Below are 20,847 nucleotides of genomic sequence, written 5' to 3'. Positions count from 1 at the left end.
GAATAATAAAACCACTACAGATACACCCTACTTACCCAAACTGCCTCTATGGAGATTCCTACATGCATGCTTCATTTTGTTTTTATAATACTATCAGCAGACATGTTATTTATAATTTTTTTCTTTTTAATACACATTTGTCCCTGTCTCCCCAGCAAGAATATAGATTGCATAGCAGCAGGGGTCTTCACCTCACTCACCACTGAATTCACAGTGCCTAGGATGTTAAGCGGCACATAATGGGCATCTAGTACATATTTATTGAATAAATATTCAGTTTCTTATGAGAGCTTCAGAGGTGATGGTGGTTTCAGGCATTCCTCCAAGGACTTTTGTTGGCAGGCCATCACCAACAGCTTGCCTATCTTCTTCTGTCCCATGGCACCCTCTTGTCCTTCTTCCCCATCTCCTTCATGGGTAGCTCTTCTCCTACCATCGAGAAGGGTCCCAGGGCTCATAAGTCCTAGGGTCCCAGGGCTCATAAGTTTAATCCTCTTCTCACTCAGGCTCCAGGGATGAGCCTTCACATAACAGCTTTGCTAACCATCTTTATGCAGAAAAGCCTTGGCTTTCAAAATTACGTATTTCTATTCACACACAAAAACATAACATATCCTTCTTAAACGCTTATACGCCTGATGAAGAAATAATTCTTATTAATGCCCTGATGGACAAGAGCACGGCCTACACTTTCCATTTGAGGAAATCAAACTAACATTTTCAAAATTAAGAACCGTTCAAGACAAGAGTAGAATAGATACCACAAAGCAGGACATGATAAACTGCCAAATTACCTATACAGACAATTATTGGTACAAGAGTGGACAGGGCATTAATATTTATTGGGAGTAAAGCCTACTATGTACTTAACCTGCCGAAGGTCATGCATGGAGAAGTAAAGGGCTGAGAATTCTAACCCACATCTATTCACCTCCAAGTGCATTGCATGCCCTTCTACCTGGAAGAGCTTCGGAAGGCTAGATATGCATATATGTGAAGGGTCTTTTGTTTCTAATAATGAAGGCTTGACAAGGCACAGATCACTATAAACAAAAATCTGAACTTGAGAAAGCAGGGAGTAAGCCAACACGGCTGGAGTGGGCTGCCTAGGAAGGTGAATAGGTATAGCTCAGATGTGAATATGGCAGCTGAAAGAACATGCCTTTTAAGGTGGGAGGACTTCACGGCAGGAGAGAAGGAACACCAGTCTGCTGCTTGCTAGGCTGCCCGCCCAGGGACAGCAAGGGAGGGTCCTGGATGCTCGCTGCTGCCCAGATGAAAGGGGAGCCTGAGGCCCATCTGGTGAGGAGCAGGAAGAAGGGACAGGACAGGGACCGGACGGGGAGCTACTGAAAAATGATGAAAGGAAGAGTATTAGCGACAAGAAGTGTACAAACGGAAAGCTGCATCCCAGTTACAGAAAGACAGGGATGGAAGTCCGTTTTTGTAGTTTTGTGATGATGTGATTAATATGAGATGATAAATAACCAGATAGAGATGCCCAGGAGACAGTTGGAAATATAGCTTGATGCAAGAGAACATCCAGCCCACCAGCCCTTCCCACCAGGTCCAAGAGAGCTAAGCCCTAAATAAGGCATCCATGGTATGGAACAAATTAACTTTTCCTTTAATCAGACTGGTATGAGTTATGTATCATCCACGGAAAGTTGAGAAAATGATCACTCAAATCATGTTTGGGGTTTTGTGTTTTAGATGAAGACTTCTACTTGATAAAGGAGAACAAGAGAAGGCAGGAAGCCTGTGCTTCAGGAGAAGACAGCTTTGGGGTGCGCAGAGACTCAGTATGTCATGGTGTCCAGGAGAATGCGCGCAGCATGAGCAGAGGGCATAGCAAAGAGCAGCTGGGTAGGGAGGGAAGAGGCATGCTGTGAGCAGAAGGAATGGAATGAGCAACATCCAGAGGCCTGGCTAATATAGGGAAGAGCAAATGACTGCATATAGCTGAGAAAGTGTGGCATGGGGGTGGCGGTGGGGGGTCGGGGTGCAGGCAGGAGTTAAGGCAATATTATGGTCCTGTTGGATGTGCCAAGGACCAGTGCCAAAAGCACATCTGCCCCACTCTGCAGATTTGCCCTACCGCTGACTAAGGAGGTACAAAAGACTAGCCCTCTGGCCTCTAGGTGGGATCACCTTGGGAGAACAATTCAAGCTCCAGTGCTCCCTGAGAGATCAGCTGGGACCACAGCTCTGCTCAGCTCCTTTCCCTGCCTCCCTCCCCCCAACCTCAACCTCTCCCTCTTTCTCCTGGAAGCCCCCTCAATGAACCAGGGGTCCCCAAAGTCTTGTTTCAGGCTCTGCTTTTATGGAACCCAACCTAAGACAGGCCATTAGGTCAACGTATGGAAGACCACAGAAGGTCACAAGAAGCCCTTGAGGATTTTATTCAAAGGGAGGTCAAGAGAAATGGAAGAAAACCACTGGGGAAGCAGCAGGGCCCGTGAAGGAAGGGGTGGAGAGCCTAAGACAAGAGGGGTGTCTGGTGGGGAGCCAACATAGGGTTCTCAGCTACAGATCCTGGGTGCGTCAGCAAAGATGGCAGCAGCCTGGGGGCAGGGCGGGGGAGGAGAGGGCGGATACGCTTGGGCTGCAGCACCCACAGGCTTTGCATAGAGCAGACGTGCAGTTCATGTGGCAGGGAAGATGGGGGAGCGCTCTATAGAGAGAGGTCACAAGGCTGGTGGCTGTGGAATCACTGAGATCTGCTTGGCCTTGCTGAGTTCCAAATGCCTGTAGGCCATCAGGCTGCTAAATTCTGTGGACAGCTGAAAACCCAGGCCTGGGGCCCTTGAGAGGGATCTCACTTAGAGTATCAGTCAGGGGGTGCCCTGGGCTACATGAAGTAGGAACCTGGGTATCATGGCTTTTAGCCAAGTGTGGGTTTCTTTTTCTCACAGAACAGGAAGTCTAGCAAGCAGGCTAGTCTTGCAAGCAGTCTAGCAGGGCTAGTGCAGTGGCTCTGGTATGTCACAGATGTCCCCAGCTCCTGTCAGCCTCTGTTCTTCTAGCCTTGGTACATGGGCAACCTCCACCCCACAGTCCAGGTAGGAAGGAGAAGAGAGAGGAGATGGAAACAAGGAGAAACACTTATATCAGGAGAGGGAAAACTTCCCCGGAAACGGACAGGCTTCCATTTATATCTCTTTGGGCAGAACTATATCACATGGCTGCCCCCAGCTGCAAAGTCAGCCAGGAACTTTTTACAAGCCGGGCTGGCTGCTTCCCCAAACAAAATTTGGGTTCAGTTGGTAAGGAAGGGAAGGGGGGATCTGTAATAGTCAATAGTAGGATGTGCCACACCTGAAATAAGGTCCTGGGGTATCTGGATAAAAGGTTAGTAGTTGAGACTGCTCTAAAGAGATAAGATCCCCAAGGGGAAGAACAAAATGCAGAGCTGTCTTAACCCCAGGCAGCCCATCTTCAAGGGGTTGGAGAGGAAAGGAAGAAACACACGAGATAGCTTTGGAAATCAGAAAAGGAAATATTAGGCAAAATCAGAACTGTGATGTGACAATTCCAAGTCTGGGTTCAAACAACCTGAAACTCCCAATTATTTAAGAGAGGGAGCACACTAGTTCCTTTTTTTTTTTTTTTAAGATTTTATTTATTTATTCATCAGAGTCACAGAGAGAGAGGCAGAGACATAGGCAGAGGAAGAAGCAGACTCCCTGCAGAAAGCCTGATGTGGGACTTGATCCCAGGACCCCGGGATCACGACCTGAGCCAAAGGAAAACGCTCAATCACTGAGCCACCCAGGCGTCCCGCAAAATGCATTTTAAATTGCTTTACCCTAAACAAGTAATATGGGTGCCCACACCAAAAAGGGCAATGTCTCAAAGTTCATTTCATCAATTCTGTGAGAATGCAGAGATGAGCTGATAGACTGAGTCTAGAATGAGCCCCTACTTTCCAGATACTCAAAGTCGAGGGAGGTGAGAACAGGAATATATTCACAGCAGTGGGGGTGGGAGGGAGCGTGGGAGCAAGAAGACTGTTCAGAAGTGCAGCACCTGCCACCCAGCATACACACAGACACAGTTTAGTCACAGAGTTGACCCCCGCCCCCTCCAGGCCAGCTTGCTAAAGCTCATCCATGGGCACAGGACAAGAGGAGGAGGGCTGGGGCCCAGGAGCTGTGGAACAGTGGGGATGAGTGAAGTCTACACTCAACTTCCTCCTGCCCTCGCCCCACAGGGAGAAGCAGTGGGGTAAGGTGGGGGAGGGGTGGGGGAGACAGCATTGTAGCCAGAAAAGCTCAAGAGGACACCAGGCCAGGGCCTCACCTGTGGCTTCCAGAGCTCTGGGTGACAGGTTACTCCTCTCCTACTGATCCCAGAAGCCAACCTGTCCTCCCCGTCCAACCAGGCAGACAATCTAGGTGGCTCATTCTAAACCAGTTTTAGCCATGGAACTTTGTAAGATTTTTTTTTTTAAGATTTATTATTTATTTATGATAGACATAGAGGGAGAAAGAGAGAGAGAGGCAGAGACACAGGCAGAGGGAGAAGCAGGCTCCATGCCAGGAGCCTGACGTGGGACTCGATCCCGAGACTCCAGGATCGCGCCCTGGGCCAAAGGCAGGCGCTAAACCGCTGAGCCACCCAGGGATCCCTAGCCATGGAACTTTGTATGAAAGCTCACTTAAAATCCCAAGACCTGGGGTACCTGGGTGGCTCAGTTGGTAAAGCGGCTGCCTTCAGCTCAGGTCATGTTCCTGGGGTCCTGGAATTGAGCCCCATGTCAAGCTCCCTACTCAGTGGGTAGTCTGCTTTTCCCTCTCCCTCTCCCTCTGCCCCTCCACCTCTCTCATGCTCTTTCTCTCTCTCCTCTCAAAACAAAACAAAACCATAATACAGATAAGAGGTATACAATTAGGTGAGTCTGGGTAGTCAGTCATTGAACATCTGACTCTTGGTTTCAGCTCAGGTCATGATCTTAAGGTTGTGGGATCGAGCCCTGCATCAGGCTCTGCACTCAGCAGAGAGTCAGCTTGAGATTATGTCTCTCCCACTTTCCTTCCCTCACATGCTCTCAATCTCCCTCTCTCTCAAACAAGGAAATAAATCTTTAAAAACCCTGCATGCAATTGATCTTTTGCAGGGTTTCTCCACTTTAGCACTACTGACACTGGGGCTGGGTAATTCTTTGTTGTAGGAAGCTGTCTCAGGTAGGGTGTTTAGTAGCATCCCTGGCCTCCACTCACTAGATGCCAATAGCATCTCCGGTCTCCTGCCTCTGCCAGCTGTGACAACCAATTTTAGTATATGTGCTACCGAAGTGAGCACCAGCTGTAACAACCAAAACTGTCTCCAGACACTATCAGATGTTCCCTGGGGGGACAAAACTGCCCCCAACTTTACCTACTGGAACAAAATCATTGTCTCTATTAAAATTCCAAACACTATCATATTTTTTAAGTACTGAGGGTTATCAAACTCATTACGAAAAATGAAAATCAGAGTAGACTAAAAATTGAAGACCCTTGGAGTTTCAGTATCTAATCTTGTTAATGTCTGGTTTGGGTTGCTTGATCTCAAGAAACTGGATTCATCAAGGTAAATGGTCGTGTTCTCACCTGTAAAATGTGTCAGCCAACAGACAGGCACAAGCCTGCATTCACACAGCAGCCAGGGCCGAGCACCAGACTGCAGAGGAGGGTTCTTAGATGTGCATGGGGATGGAAGGAGCACACTCCTTTCTGGATCTAAGTGTCTCATGCAAAGCACCTTTAACCACCCCATTCCATTTCCACCACCAAAGCGGGAAAAACTCTCTCTACACAATCCTTTCCTGTTTCTACTGCATGGGCAGGGTCTTCCTTCTCCTTTAGGAATGTGAAATTTCACCCGTGATACCAAAATCCACAAAGGAAGTGCTGGTTTGAGCTCTGCTGCTGAGACCATACTCAATCATCTCCTGTCTTCTAGGATTTGTTCAATTGAACTTATCAGTGCCTGCCACCAGGTGAGGACACAGAGAGATGGTTCTCCTGGAACCAGGAAGAGGCTCTCGCCAGACACAGGATCTCTAATGTCTTGATCTTGGGCTTCCCAACCTCCAGAACTGTGAGAAATGAATGCCTATTATTTAAGTAAATAATAAATAAATAAATAATGCCTCCACCACTGCCCTGGCCAGTGGTTCTGCAACTTGACCAGGCACAAGAACCACTCAGAGGCTGTGAAGTATGCAGATTCCCAGACTTCATCCCCAGAACTTCCCACCCGGCAGGACCAAGTAAGGATGCAAATGTGTATTCTAAGCAAGTTCTACAGAGTTATGTGCGTATGGCACTTTGAGAAACCAAGGCTACATCTTTAGCCTAAAGATTTTCAGATCCTCCTACAAACTGTGCAGTTACAAGGACCTGTCTTCTGAAATGAAAAATAAGTGTTGCTCCATTAATGCAGTCCACACTCTATTAATTTTGATCACCAATCAAAATGTAAACATGGCAATGAATCTGAGGTCTGTCTGCCTATTAATCTGCTAGTCAACGGGTATTCCTCTAAGGTTGAGAATGCATCATTACTAGCATTCAATTGCTGGCTTTTCATATGTTTAAAAGTGCTGGGCAGCCCAGGTGGCTCAGCGGTTTAGCGCTGCCTTCAGCCCAGGGTGCAATCCTGGAGACCCTGGATCTATAGAGCCTGCTTCTCCCTCTGCCTGTGTCTCTGTCTCTGTCTGTCTCTCTCTCTCTGTCTCTCATGAATAAATAAATAAAATCTTTTTAAAAAAAGTGCTAAAGCAGGGGCACCTGGGTGGCTCAGTCAGTTAAGCATCTGCCTTCAGCTCAGGTCATGATCCTGGGGTCCTGGGATTGAGCTCCACAGAATTGGGATCCCTGCTCACAGTGGGGAGTCTGCTTCTCCCTCTCCCTCTGCCTCTTCCTTCTGCTTGTGCTCTCTTTCTGTCAAATAAATAAATGAAATCTTTAGAAAAAAAAAGCGCTAAGGCAATTAATCCTGAATCCTTGGAATACATAAACATTCTCCAAAACTAGAACACGTCCAGGAGCTACACATGGTATTTCTCCAAGATTTCACTAAAGTGACAAAGTTGTTGACAGTGCAGCACCTCTTAAAAATCCAGAGCCTTAAAAAAAAAAAAAATCCAGAGCCTTCTCCCCATCCCCACTCTCTCTGACACTCCTCTCCCCCTCATTCCCCTTCATCCTAGGGCCTCCTGCTCCCACCCTCACCCCACCTCAGGGTCCTCTGCCTCTGCTGGTCCTCCAAGTGGCTCTCTCCTTCACCCTCTTTATTCTAGTCTTTGTTCCCAAGTCACCCTCCTGGTAAAACAGCATTCCCACCCCTGAGCCTTGTTATTCACTCCTGCTACTGCACAGCACTCATTACTACTCACACATATTTGCCTGTTGTCTGTTCTCCGCACTAAATACAAGCTTCCTAGAAAAAAGGCTCTGGCAATTCAGCTTATGGTTATAACCTCAGGACCTACAGCAAGGCTCTAAATACTTGCAAAGGATGGACTCATCCAAGTCTCTGCAGGATAGCCAACCCAAAGTCGACAAGAGGCAGACATGAAAACCAGATCCTTGCCCGTGTCCAGATACCACAATCACTGGGCATTTGTGAAGTGTCCAGAGCATGCCTGACACTCAGAGAACAGGGATGGGGATCCTTTATAAACAAAGTCAAATGACTGTCCCACCCACCATCATGGGAAATAAAAGGAGCAGCTGGATCTGTTTTGTTTTGTTTTTTTAAAAGGAGAGGAAAGAGATAAAACAGTCAACAGTGCCGCTGTTTGATAATGGCCAAGTCAGCTCTTTCAGGATGTTTGCTAATATGTAAAAAGCAGGGTTGGATGAGAACATTTCTAACTGCCTCTTCTTCCACTAAAATTTATGAGTCTCACCTGCTTTTCAAAGTAAGAACAGGAAACATAAAACTTAGCTGATTCAATGGATGCTCATACATTACAGCTATTTAGGAGAGAGAAATAGGAAGCTGGAATAAGTGGAGGGAAATGGACTTAAAAATAATAATAAAAGGGGAAAGAGAGAGTAGGATGGAGAAGACAGAGTGGAGGAAATGGAGTGGGGGGGGGCTAGGGGACAGGAAATTATGGGAGAGAAGAGCTGGAAGGGAGAAACAGATAGGAAGGAGGAAGAGAAGCTTCAGTGTTCTCATATTCTGTTCCCTGGAGCTGGACAGTCTCCCAGGAACCCCTCTCTGCAAATTCTAATATGCAGCCCCAACCACACACCCACCTCAGGCCCTAACTCAGAGCTCCCCTTCTGAATCCAAAAACTGCCCCTGCCACGCCCGCCCCTCTAGAGACTCCCCTAGATGACATAAAATGCAGTGGTGGCTGGTAAAGGACCCCCTCCTCACACAGAACATAGTAAATGCAGGATTTCTACCAAAACATACAACCTGACAGTCTGTCAAGGCAGGAGAGAGGACTATCTTTAATGGGCTCATGCCCAGGCTCTGGGCAAAGTGCACTCTCCAAGAGCTCTGTGTCTTATTTGCTGGCAAGCGCTTGACCAAAGTGTCTTAGTGAAGTGCACTGATCTCACGCATCAACACTCTCCACTGTGTTTAAATATATTTTTGAAGTTACATTCTGCCGGGGAAGCCTCTTGTACAGGACAATTGGGGGTGGGAGCAGGAGTGAAGTCTAAACCAAGTCTACTACACCAAGTAAACATGTGAGTCAGAGCTGGTGGTTCAGCTGCCTGAGGACAGCCAGCAGGAGGGAAGTCTGAGGAACAGCAGCATTAGAAAGAAACCTTCCTGTTAGGTGAAGCTGCACTATTAATGCTCTTCCACTGTCTTTTGCCAATGCCAGGGGGAGCCAAGCCAATGATGAAGAGAGCTCAATGTTGTGGGAAATGACTTCATTAGTGACCACAGAAAGGGGAGACCCTGAAAAGCCCTATGTGCCTTCTGATGCTAGACTGTCCACAGCACCACGACCTGCAGGCTTCTGATTTTCAAACTTGATTTTCTGACATAATCTCAAACTTATGGAAGGATTACAAGAATAGTACAAAAAAATTCCCATATATCTTTCACCTGGACTCCTCAACTGTTAACAATATACCATATTTGCTCTCTGTCATTCTATATAACACAATATACCGTGCATATTACTTTTTTAAAAAAAGATTTTATTTATTTATTCATGAGAGATACAGAGAGAGAGACAGAGACATAGGCAGAGGGAGAGGCAGGCTTCCTATGGGGAGCCTGATGCGGGACTCGATCCCAGGAGCCCGGGATCACGACCTGAGCCAAAGGCAGATGCTCAACCACTGAGCCACCCAGGCATCCCAGCATTTACCTTTTTGACCATTTGAAAGTAGTTGAAAATATGACATTCCCACCTACCCTGGGAAAATATTTCAGTATTTCCTGAATACAAGGATATTCCCTTACACAACCACAATATAATGATAAAAATCAGGAAACTATCGTTGCTTCAATACCATCTAATCTAAAGACCAGACAAAAAGTTCTTTATTAGTTCCAATAATAGCCCTAGAGCAAAAAGGATCACACGTGGTGTTCAGTTACCACATATTTTGAACCTCCTTTAACCTGAAACAGTTGCTTTATCTTTCATGATCTTTGCGTTTTTGAAAAGTACAGGCCAGTTATTTTGTAGGATGTCCCTCAATTGAGATTTGTCTACTTCTTCATGATTGGATTTAAGTTATACATTTTTGCAGAAATATCACAGACTAATGCTGGGCTCTTCTCAATGCATTTTCTTAGGAGGTACCTGATGTTGGATTTGTCCCACTGCTGGTGATATTAAATTTGATCAACTGGTTAAAGTGGTGGAAGGCAGGTTTCTCCACTGTCAAATTACTATTTTTCCTTCATAATTAATAAGTAACTTCGTAATTTCCTTCGTAATTAATAAGTAACTTGATGGTCAATACTTAGAGACTAAGCAAATATCCTCTTCCTTATCAAATACTTATTTCGGCACCCATTGGTGGATTCTTGCTGGAATAAGGGTAAAATCCAGTGTGAGGACACACAAGGTCAAACTTCAAGGAAAAAAAATGTGGGCTTGTTGAAACAGTATTTCATGAACAAGAATTAGCATGTGAGACTTAATTCAAATAACCCTGGGTTATGTTCACTCTGAGTAATTAAGGAGAAGAAAAAAAAGAACACCTCTAGATTTACTTCTGAGAATATGCATTAGTTTCCTTAGCATGCTAATTTCTCTCATGGCAAGCCATGCTTGCTGGAAACTCAGCCCTGCAATTTGCAAGGTGTCCGGTGGCAGCAAAGAGAGACACCCACGTCCAGAGAGCTGACAGCTAGAGTCATCCTCGCCCAGAGGCTCGATTCTCCAGCGGCCAACGTTGAGGCACTCAGCTTGGTGATTCCTGGTGTGCTGTGGAGTGGCACAGGGAGGTATATTTGAAAACAAAACCCCCAACTATCTACTGCCTTAGATGAGCCACAGTCAGGTTTAGGAACTCTTGACTTGGCTCATTTGAGAAGTATTTTTTTAAAGCTCTATTATCACAAAGTTAGAAACTTCAGAAATTATTTAACAGCGGAAAGAACATTCTGAAATCACATACTGGTTGTCATACTACAACCTACTGATATCCACTGTTAACATTCTGGTCTGTCTTCAGTCCTTGCATACATATATTTTATCAGGATTGGAATCGAAGTGTCTATACCGGCCTTCTCCAAGCTGGGTTCTACTGGAGAATTAGGCCCAACAGAAAAGGATCTGAATACCTATTTTTCTCAATTCTCCCAATGATGGTCTATAACTAGAATCATTCCTGAAGCACAGAAGAGAAGTTAATTCGTTACATACCATGGTTGCCTTAGAGTAGTAGGGCTTAATTCTCCTGCAGGCCCCCACTGCAGAGGTCTGGCCCATATTGTTGGATAATTTGCTTCATTTCCCTAATAATCCATTTAATAAGCACCTTCCATACACCAGGCACTGGGAATATAAAGATAAATAAGACACAGCCCCTTTCTTCTTTAAATGAATAATCCAGCCAGTAAAGGTGAAAATATCTTAAAACCCCAAACACCAAATAATGCCCTGACAGAGGGACAGAAGTACACCTGGAGCAGCCAGGAACCATCACCTCCATCACAGGATAGCAGGGAGGCTTCCCTGAGAAGATGATGCAGAAATGAGTCCCTAAAGGATGGGCAAGACTTCAGAGAAAGACAGAAGAGAGAACAGGCATTCCAGATGGAAGGAAGGCCATGCCAAAATGCCCAGAGAGACAGGCTCAGGCCTGATCAGAGTACCTGGTGAAAGTGGCAGAAGATGTGGCTGAGCAGGAACCAGGCCCTCCAAACGCACCCCAAAGGAGGATGCACCAGGTGGCTGTAAGTGGTTCCAGAGCGAGGATGGCCAGCTCAGGCTGAAATGAAGAAGGCCAGGGGAGAGGAGATCAAGGGAGAGGTCACGGAGTTTGCTACAGCTGAGGGCGATAGGGGAGCCAAACCAGAGTGGGCGCAGTGATTAGGGAGCCGATCAGGGGACATGGAGGTAGATGCCACACAGAACTTGGTAACCGAGCTGGCAGTGCCTGTTCTAGGGGCCTGCCAGCTGAGATCTGGCCCACATAACTCAGGCCAGTAATGGGAAGAAGAAAAAAAAGAAGAAAAAAAAAAAAGCAAAGTCCATGTAAGAGGGCACTATACAGCTCCATCATTCCAATGTTCTCTGAGATGATGTAATGGCGAAGGTGGTGGTACCCATCAGAGAAGGAGGCCAGAGGGAATGACAGGTGACCCTGGAGTAAACTGAGGAGAAGTGCTCAGAGAACTGCCCCTCCTCTTTGAGTCCCTTCAAGCTCTAACAGCTCTCCAGTGGGGGTTCTCTGTGACAGCCACCATCCAGGTGGGTAGGGAAGGGAAGGAGAAGGATTCACTAGGCACTTTACGGTTTACGTAGTAACAGGATTGAATAAGCCTCGATGTCCTAGAAGAAGCAGACTAGTTATGTCAAACTCAAATCAGAAATCAGTAATGACCCTGGGAAAGGAAATGAAGGGACAACAACTGGAACCAGAAGTTCGACAGGCCCTCGCAGTTTTTGAGACTAAAGGGGTGGAAACGATCCTATAGAAGAAAAAAGCGAGTTTTGTTTGGGCCATTTCGAGCTCAGGACAAGTTAAATATGCCTGAACTCTTAAAACCAACAATATGTATTTAGGTCTGTCAAGAAACAGGGCTAAAATAGAGAATTTCCTTTTACACCCCAATTACACATCCCTTTTACTCTTTTGCTCCAAATATTTCGGCAAGCCCCTAAAGAGGCACACTGCCACTCACATAACCAGTTTTTTGGGGTTTTTAAAATTTTATTTATTTATTCATGAGAGACGCAGAGAGAGAGGCAGGGACATAGGCAGAAGGAGAAGCAGGCTGTCTGTGGGGAGCCTGATGCAGGATTTGATCCCAGGATGCCGGGATCAAGACCTGAGCTGAATTCAAGCAGATGCTCAACCACTGAGCCACCCAGGTGCCCCTCACATAACCAGTTTTAATCAAGCATGGAGGTGGAGTATGGGCCTGGGACTACAGCACTAGTAACTCAGGACAGGCTCTTCTTCCAGAGGCTCTCATTACCATACTTTAAAAGTCAAACAAGTAGATCTACCACCAGTGTAATAATATTCATAGTATTTCTTTCAAATTTATTCTATGTTGGACATGAGGGGTATGTTACAAGATGCTTTCGATTTGGGGGTGGGGGAAGGTAGGTGTCTGGGAAGGGGTTAGGAAAGGTCCTCCCAGGAAGGCAGGAGTGGGAATTGGTGGATGTGGGCAGGCAGGTGCCACCTGAGCAGGCACAGAGGGAAAAACTTCACATGGAGTGTCTGAAGATCCAGCCTGGAAGGGAATAATGTGCCAAGAGAAGCTGGAAAAAGAAGCAGGTCATGCCGTGGCAGGCTGGAATTTTATCCTGAGGTAAAAGAAAAAGGGTGAGCATAGGGGACAGGGAGTTAACTGGAATTGGATTTTGGAGACCTCTCTTGAGGTCAGACTGGAGATGCGGAAGTCCTCTTGTACCCTGAGGCCAGTTAGGAAGCTGCTGTAGAGACTCAGAGGAGTGGTGATGGTGTGGCAGGGAACACACCAACCTGGAGAGGGAACAGAGCTGTCTCAGCCACCTCAGGTAACCTTCTCAAGAATTTCCACAGGAGCCATTCTGAGGCATGGGAGGGCTGTATTTGCCTCCAGGTCAGACTGCCTGAGTCAGAATGTCCCCTGGATGTTTCCCCTGGGTTCTCTCCCCTATGGTTCTTAGTTAGCCTCTCTGAGCCTCAAAATTCTCGTTTGTAAAAAGAGGATAATAATGACACCAAACTCATATGGCTTTTGTGAAAATTAAGTGAGTTGACATTATAAATAAACAAAATGACACATATATGAAAAAACATGACATACATATATTAAACATGAGGATAAACAGATGAGAATAAGGTGAGGCAGTACAGCATTTGTCTTTTTTCCTGTCCTATCTCTGTGTTGTAGCATTTAGGTTTGTTGGGAGGGGGGTGAATTTAATAAGAAGATTTTTCACAAAGAGCTCACTCCCTCTTCACCAACCAAAAAACACTGCTAGATTCCTATGATCCTAGATTTGCTTGGCAGGAACTGAACCCCACCACCAGAGTTAGCTCTGACTGTCCCTGCCCCCAGCTCAATGTTTACAGGCTAAGATGCAGAACTGCGTTGTCCAATACAGTTGCCACTAGCTACATGTGGCTGTTAAGTACGTCAAACATGGCCAAAACAAATTGAGATGTGCTGTATACAGTAAGTAAGAGATACACCAAGCTTTGAAGACTTAGTATGAACAGATCAATGTAAAATAGCTCTTTAACAATTATTATATTGATTTTGTAAAATATTGAACATATTGGGTTAACTGAAACATATTGTTAAAATTAACTTCACAGGGTGCCTGGGTGGCTCAGTTGGTTAAGGGTCTGACTCTTGATCTTTGGTCTAGTCTCAGGGTCATGAGTTCAAGCCTTGCACTGGGCTCCATACTAAGTGTGCAGCCTACTTTAAAAAAAATTGGGTTGCCTGGGTGGCTCAGTTAGTTAAGTGTCTGTCTTTGGCTCAAGTCATAATCCCAGGGTCCTGGGATCAAGCCCCACATCGGGCTCCCTGCTCAGTAGGGAGCCTGCTTCTCCCACTCCCCACTGCTCATGCTGTTTCTCACTCTCTTGCTCTCAAATAAATAAATAAATAAATAAATAAATAAATAAATAAAAAAAATATTTTTAAAAATTAATTTCCCCTGTGTTTTTTAAAGTTTCCTTTCTTCTAATTCATTGGCTCTGTTTTAATTGCTATGTTCCCAACTTCTTAATTTAGCTAATTAAATCATTGCCATTTTCGTTAATAAGCAATTAAGACTGTACATTTCCCCCTTAAATACCAAGTTAGTTGCACCTCACTAGTTTTTTGAGTATACAACTCATCCTACAAGTTTTGACATATATGTTTACCATTATCAATTATCTTTCAAATCTAAATATTTTCAAATTCAAATTTTCAAATATATTCTTTCAAAGTATCTTTTAATACGGATATAATTTAGTTGCACTGTGTTCAGAGAACTTAAATCTGTATGATACTGATTATTCTAAATATGTTAGGACTTCTTTCACAACCAGGTATACACTCAATTTTTATAGAAGTACAATCTTCACTTGCTGGGACCATGTTTTCTATATAATCAGTTTGATCAAGCTTATTGTTTGCTGGAATAATTCCTTATTCATTTTCACTCAGCTTGTCCTATCAGTTATTGAAAGATGTATGTTAAATCTCCCACTATGATGGCAAATTTGTCAACTTGCTTATCCTTCAGTTACTTTTTACTTTATATAGGTTGAAGCTGTGTTATTAGGTGCATAAGAGTTTAGAAGTTCTCATATTACTCAGAAATTGAAACTTTGATGCAGCTGTTTGGTTTTTTTTAAGATTTATTATTTATTTATTCACCAGAGACACAGAGAGAGAGAGAGAGAGAGAGAGAGGCAGAGACACAGGCAGAGGGAGAAGCAGGCTCCTAGCCAGGAGCCCAATGCGGGACTCAATCCCGGATCCCAGGATCATGCCCTGAGCCGAAGGCAGATGCTCTGAGCCACTCAGGAGTCTCGCACCTGTTTCCTTTTAATTTTTCAAATGTGGTATATGTATACAATGGAATATTAGCCATTAGAAACGACAAATACCCATCATTTGCTTTGACATGGATGGAACTGGAGGGTATTATGCTGAGTGAAATAAGTCAATCGGAGAAGGACAAACGTTATATGGTCTCATTCATTTGGGGAATATAAAAAAATAGTGAAAAGGAATAAAGAGGAAAGGAGAGAAAATGAGTGGGAAATATCAGAAAGGGAGACAGAACATGAGAGACTCCTAACTCTGGGAAACGAACAAGGGGTGGTGGAAAGGGAGGTGGGCGGGGGGTGGGGGTGACTGGGTGACGGGCACTGAGGGCAGCACTTGATGGGATGAGCACTGGGTGTTATGCTATATGTTGGCAAATTGAACTCCAATTAAAAAAATGTAGCTACTAGAAAATTTTAAGTTATATGTGGCTTGGGTTATTTTTCCGCGGACAGCACTGGTCTAGAGAGAGGATAAGCAAAGAGTCTGCACCAACCACCAAGCCCTGGAAGACTAAGGACTTGACTGCAAAAAATAACAAGCAAAGAGGGGAGAGTCTTGGCAGCTCTGTTAAATAAAGCACCATACTCTGTCTTCCTCTCTTGCTGCTAGAGTGTAGATAGGAAATGAGACCAAGATGTTTCTGAAAAGCAGAAAGGAAGTGAAGAACAAGACAGAAGCAGAGAAAAAAGCAGAAGCTGAGAAAACACAGTCAGGGAAGAAGGAACCCTACACATATAATAGAACAACTACTTCTCTTCTGAACTCAATACGTTTAAGCCTTTAATTATGAAAATGACACTTAATATTAAAAACAGCCTAACTGTTCAAAAGGCAGAACATTAAAATAGATCCATTAAAATAGACCTTTTTTGTTATTTTTATCATTTCTCTCTCTCTGAATTAATCATATCATATGATACTTAGCTATTATGATTCCAGATAATAAAAACTTGAAGGGAAAACGGAAAGAATTTATACATTATAGGAGTTGGTGAACCACCCGATAACCTAATCCTGGATATTTTTTCCATGCTGGAAGAAGAGAATAAAAATATCTTATATGGCCTCAAAAGACCAAGAAATGGGCTTTTCCTCTAGGACATGGGGGAATTCCTAGCAGAAGTCCAGAAATACAGAGAAGGCAGATCAGAGAAACAGAAACAAGTATAGAAAGTACAATATTAATGGAACCAGAGGGAGAAGAGGTTCCCAGAAGTGTCTGCAGCAAGAAGGCTGGGATCTGAGATAAGGTAAAGCAGTTTGGCCAGAGAAACTCTTTCCTGACAACATTGCTCTTGGGTTCCCCACAGCTCAGCCTGTCCTGCTGCCTGACTCTGGGGTGACTGGGTCATGGAGGTGACTCCACTTGCCAAGAGCATGTGGGACATAGGGCGATGCCAGGTAGAAACTGATCACAACTCCCGGTAGGACTCCTGACTGTCACCTTAGTGCATTCATCAGCTAGAAGAAGGATGTATTAACACTATACCAATAAAAATTAACCACTAATTACCATTTAATAACCATATTGATAATTATACTAATAACAAGGTTATTATTCAAAAACTGGAATAAAATAGCTTTGCCTGCATCTCCCAAAGCTGAGTATACACAGACCCATGACCGAGCAATCACACACCAACTATAACCCCCATCAGAAATGCATATGTATGTATACCAAAGACAGGTACAAGAATAGTCACAACAGCATTATATGAGATAGCCAAATGCTGGAAACTGCCCAAATGTCCATCAACAGTGCACAGATAAATATGTGATATATTATTCACCCAATGGCCAAAATCAGCAACAAGAGTGAGCACACTACAATGAGAGGCAGTGTCATGACTGAGTATCCGAAACCCAGCTCATAAGGAAAGATGGCAGAATCACAGACATTTATACAAACGTGGACAGTCAGGCGTAGGTTATCCTCGGGGATGTACGGTCTGGAAGGGAGCACATGAGGAGCTCCTGCTTCTTGATCTGAGTGCATGGGTGTGTTCAGTTTGGAAAACTGGTGAACAGTACACTTATAGTATGTCTACTTTTCTATTAAAAAGAAAGAAAAAAAGAAAAAGCTCTCCAGGTAAGATAAGCCTGGTAGTGTCCTTGTACCCCTCTAACCTCATTTGTCTCTTATTCCCTTACACAACTTCCTTACTCCCCCCTCTGCATGTGTGCTTAAGCTTGGGTCTCTCTCCCTGGGGAACCCACATGTCACCATCCATATTTATGGCTTCTTCCCACACGAGGCTGGTGATTTGAACCCCGCTCCCCCATTTTGGATGCCTTTGCTAACTTACACCATTCACAGGGATCCAGTCCTAGCTTCTCCTTTTTCAGCAGTTAGGAAGTTTGTACCATCATTATGTATCTTCCCAGCTGTTTTATTTCTGCTCAGCTAGACTAAAGACATGAAGCACGCCCTCTGGGAATGATCTCAACCCTCCGCAAGCCATTCAGATTAAATCGTTCCTCAGGAGCTAGAAGGGTATGGAAGGGGAGTCTTGATCCTTCTCCCAGGAATGGCTGGCTCCAAGATACACCCCTCTGCCCCCCAGCACCTGGATGGACTCCCACAGAGAACTCTGAGCCTCTTTTTATGGTCTGTTCACCTCCCAAGGGATAAATTCCCCTCACTGCTGCCAAACAGCATGGGGCTAACTTGGCAGCTTGTACCAAAATCATAAGCATTTTCAAAATAGGTAGTCAAAAACATGAGCTTTTAGAATTTACGCCTGTCAGCCCTTTCACTCTTCCATTAACCCCCTCACGCCTTCCCAGCTCACTCATTTCTTTTCTGGCCTAAAGAAAGAAATGGCTACTGATCATAACTAAGGTTCATTCCATCTTACAAAAACAGCAGCACTCGCATAATGAACAGCCACAAAAAAGGAATCAGGACATCCTGGTTATAGTGTCCTGGCAGTTCATAGCAGTCTCTCCCATCCAAGAAATTTAGGTGATCCTGGCTCTAACACTAGAAATGTAAGACATTCTTCCAAGCTGTCAAGCTTTCCAGATTACACAAGTGAAACCACAACCCATCATGTTTTTGAGTTGGTGCCCCTTCTCTCAACAGACATGGATTCCTCTTCCAGTTTCAAGATATGCATCTCACTATGGAAGAGCATTAGCAGTTATAAACCAAGAGGAGAGTGAGGCTAAACACCAGAGGGCAGGAGATGAGTCTCCTTCATCTTTGTACCAGGGCACCTAGCTCCCTGCTTGGCACAAGCAGGCAAGCCAAGGGCGCCAGATGAAACGCAGCACATAAAACTATTTTCTCTTTTAGAAGAACGATACCTAATTAAGCAAAGGCCACATATGCGAATTAAGACAAGAGGACGTAAAATTCATTTTTCGAGCCATCTATTGATTTGCAGGTCCCTCTTCACTGGTAAACACCTTCTTCGGTCAGAACCACTGAACCGGAGGCCCGGAAGGAAGCACATCCATCAGCAGCTCAAGCCTCCCACTAGAGACGAGGAGACAGAGAGCCCCACAGGGGGACCGGTGTCAGCCAAGGTCACCCAGCTGGTGTGGGGTGGGGACAAGACCCCGCCTCTCCCTCTTAGCCCAGCTCCTCTGAGAGATGCTCTCGGAAAACCTTGCGTTACTTACTACCAGCGTATAACGAATGCATGCCCACGTCAAGGCACTGCTTACAATTCAAAGGGAAGCAAAAGGTCACCAAAATGTGTCTCTTCCGTAGGGCTGGCTGCAGAGAGGCGGCAAGGAAGGTCTATGGAGAATTTCTACCTGCAGACGCCACATACCGCGCCTTCCCGAAGGATGCAATGGGCAGCTGGGGAAGCTGCTAGTTACCCTACAAAGGGTTCCCCAATCCCGTCCCAGGGTAATGAGTGAACTCGGCTCCGATGGCTGGACGCTTCCACCAATGAATTAAACCCCGAGCCGCCGCGGAAAGCCCGGGGAGAAAGGGCGACTGGGGCTCGACCCGACACCCCTGCAGTTCCCCCCCTGCGCCTCCGCCGCGTCCACAGCGGCGCGGCGTCCCCCGCCTAGTCAGTCCACGCGGCGGGAGGCCACGACTCTCAGCCCGCGCCCCCGCGAGGCGCGTCTAGGGGCGCCGAGCCCGGGGCGCTCCCCGCGGGGCCCGGGTGGAGCCGCGGGGCCCAGCCAGGCAGGGGCAGGGGCTGATCGCTGCCGCCGCCCCCAGCCCGCGGGCCCCGCTACGCCGAGAAGGGGCCGCGCCACTTACCTCGGCCGGCAGGTGCCGCCGCCGCCGCCGCCGCCTCGGTTCGCAGCTGCAAGGGACGCCGCTCCGCGCCGCCCGCAGCCTTCGTCCGCATGCTAGGGAGGGGGCGCTGGCCGGCCTCCAGCCCCGGGCCCCGCGCCCCCGCCCGTCCCCGGCGCCGCGCTCGCGCCCATTCAGCACCGGACCGTCCGCTCCCCCGCGCGGATGCGGAGGAGGGACGCGGGGCGGGGACGGCAGTCACGTGGACAGGAGCGACCAATCGGAGCTCGCGAGGGCGTCCCGCGGAGGCCCCGCCCCCAGGACGCGCAACCCCTCCACCCAGAGCGGTAGGGAGAGCGGGGCGCCCCCAGCTGGACGTGGCGGGCTGGGCTGGTGGCCTGGGAGAAGCCGGGGCGTCGGGCGCTCGGCGTTCTCCAAGTCTGCGTGTGGTTAGCTGGTGGAGGGAAATAAGGGGGCATCTGGGCTGGTTATAGGCTTTTGCGCAGAGAATTGTTACATGTGGATCGCGTGGACGAAGGGGCTTTACCTAGTCACGTGCTTCACTTCCCGGCTCAAGCCCCTGGGCCCATCATGGTTCAGGGACCCGACACCCTTGAGAACCGCACTAGGGCAGCCTGGCCGAGTGTCTGGGGACTTGCAGAACATCTCACGCCGTTCCACGTGTCTGAGAAAAGGGAAATAGTGCTGCTTACCCACTTGGTATCATAGATGGGTAATTGAGGCCCGGAAAGTAGAAGTCACTGGGGCATTTGGTGGCAGACCAAGGATCAGAACCTGCACTTAGAGTGCCCGTTTCCATACCTCCGGAATCTTCCTTGGTTCTGGAAAGGAAATGTCATATATTTTTAGGCACAAGTATTAGTGAACCTCCAAATTCAAGAATTAAAAGGAGTTTAAAGCATTGATATGTTACTTCTTTAACGCAGCCGAATGTGTATAATGCGCCCGCAACATTTCTGTGCCTTAGGACTTGTTGACTCTTCGGTGAACTCAGTGAAATTGGTCTGCTTTCAGAATCTCCTTTCAGGTTAATGGATACAGAGCATCGCCGTCATGTGCCTGTGATACTGATTCCAGTTTAAAAAGGAGGATCCTAGACACGGAGCCAAATATATTTGCATGAACTGAGAGTTTTGTCGCTCCTTTAAAAAAAATTTTTTTTTTTAAATTTATTCACGGGAGACAACAGAGAGAATGGCAGAGACAGGCAGAGGGAGAAGCAGGCTCCCAATCGGGAGCCCAATGCGGGACTCGATCCCAACACCCCAGGATCAGGACCTGAGCCAAAGGCGTCTGGACACCCAACCGCTGAGCCACCCAGTTCCTTTTTTGCAACAGTTTGCTCAGGGTTCGTACAGCTCCATAGGGGGTTTGGAAATGTTTGTGTTCTTCCCTGGTGGGGGCAGGGGTGCAGAAAAAATGTG

The 20,847-nt window shown here is 46.4% G+C and overlaps 1 protein-coding gene across 2 annotated transcripts in view; it reads right to left on the bottom strand.

The window, feature by feature from the left end:
* Positions 1 to 19,562, bottom strand: part of ST3GAL5 (ST3 beta-galactoside alpha-2,3-sialyltransferase 5) — a 51,485-nt gene extending 31,923 nt beyond the window's left edge. Inside the window, exon 1 of one of the 2 annotated variants that reach the window (XM_038561552.1) lies at positions 19,427 to 19,562. In XM_038561552.1, the coding sequence (XP_038417480.1) occupies positions 19,427 to 19,517 (91 nt within the window). In that variant the 5' untranslated portion in view covers positions 19,518 to 19,562. Of the gene's footprint in view, positions 1 to 11,298; positions 11,396 to 19,426 lie in introns of those variants that run through there. The other variant, XM_038561553.1, reaches the window with a different exon arrangement.
* Between the last annotated feature and the right edge of the window lie 1,285 nt (positions 19,563 to 20,847).

Source organism: Canis lupus, chromosome 17 (genome assembly GCF_011100685.1).
Source record: "Canis lupus familiaris isolate Mischka breed German Shepherd chromosome 17, alternate assembly UU_Cfam_GSD_1.0, whole genome shotgun sequence".
Lineage (NCBI taxonomy): Eukaryota > Metazoa > Chordata > Mammalia > Carnivora > Canidae > Canis > Canis lupus.
The sequence above is the reverse complement of the archived record's forward strand: the minus strand, read 5'-3'. Positions and strand labels throughout refer to the sequence as shown.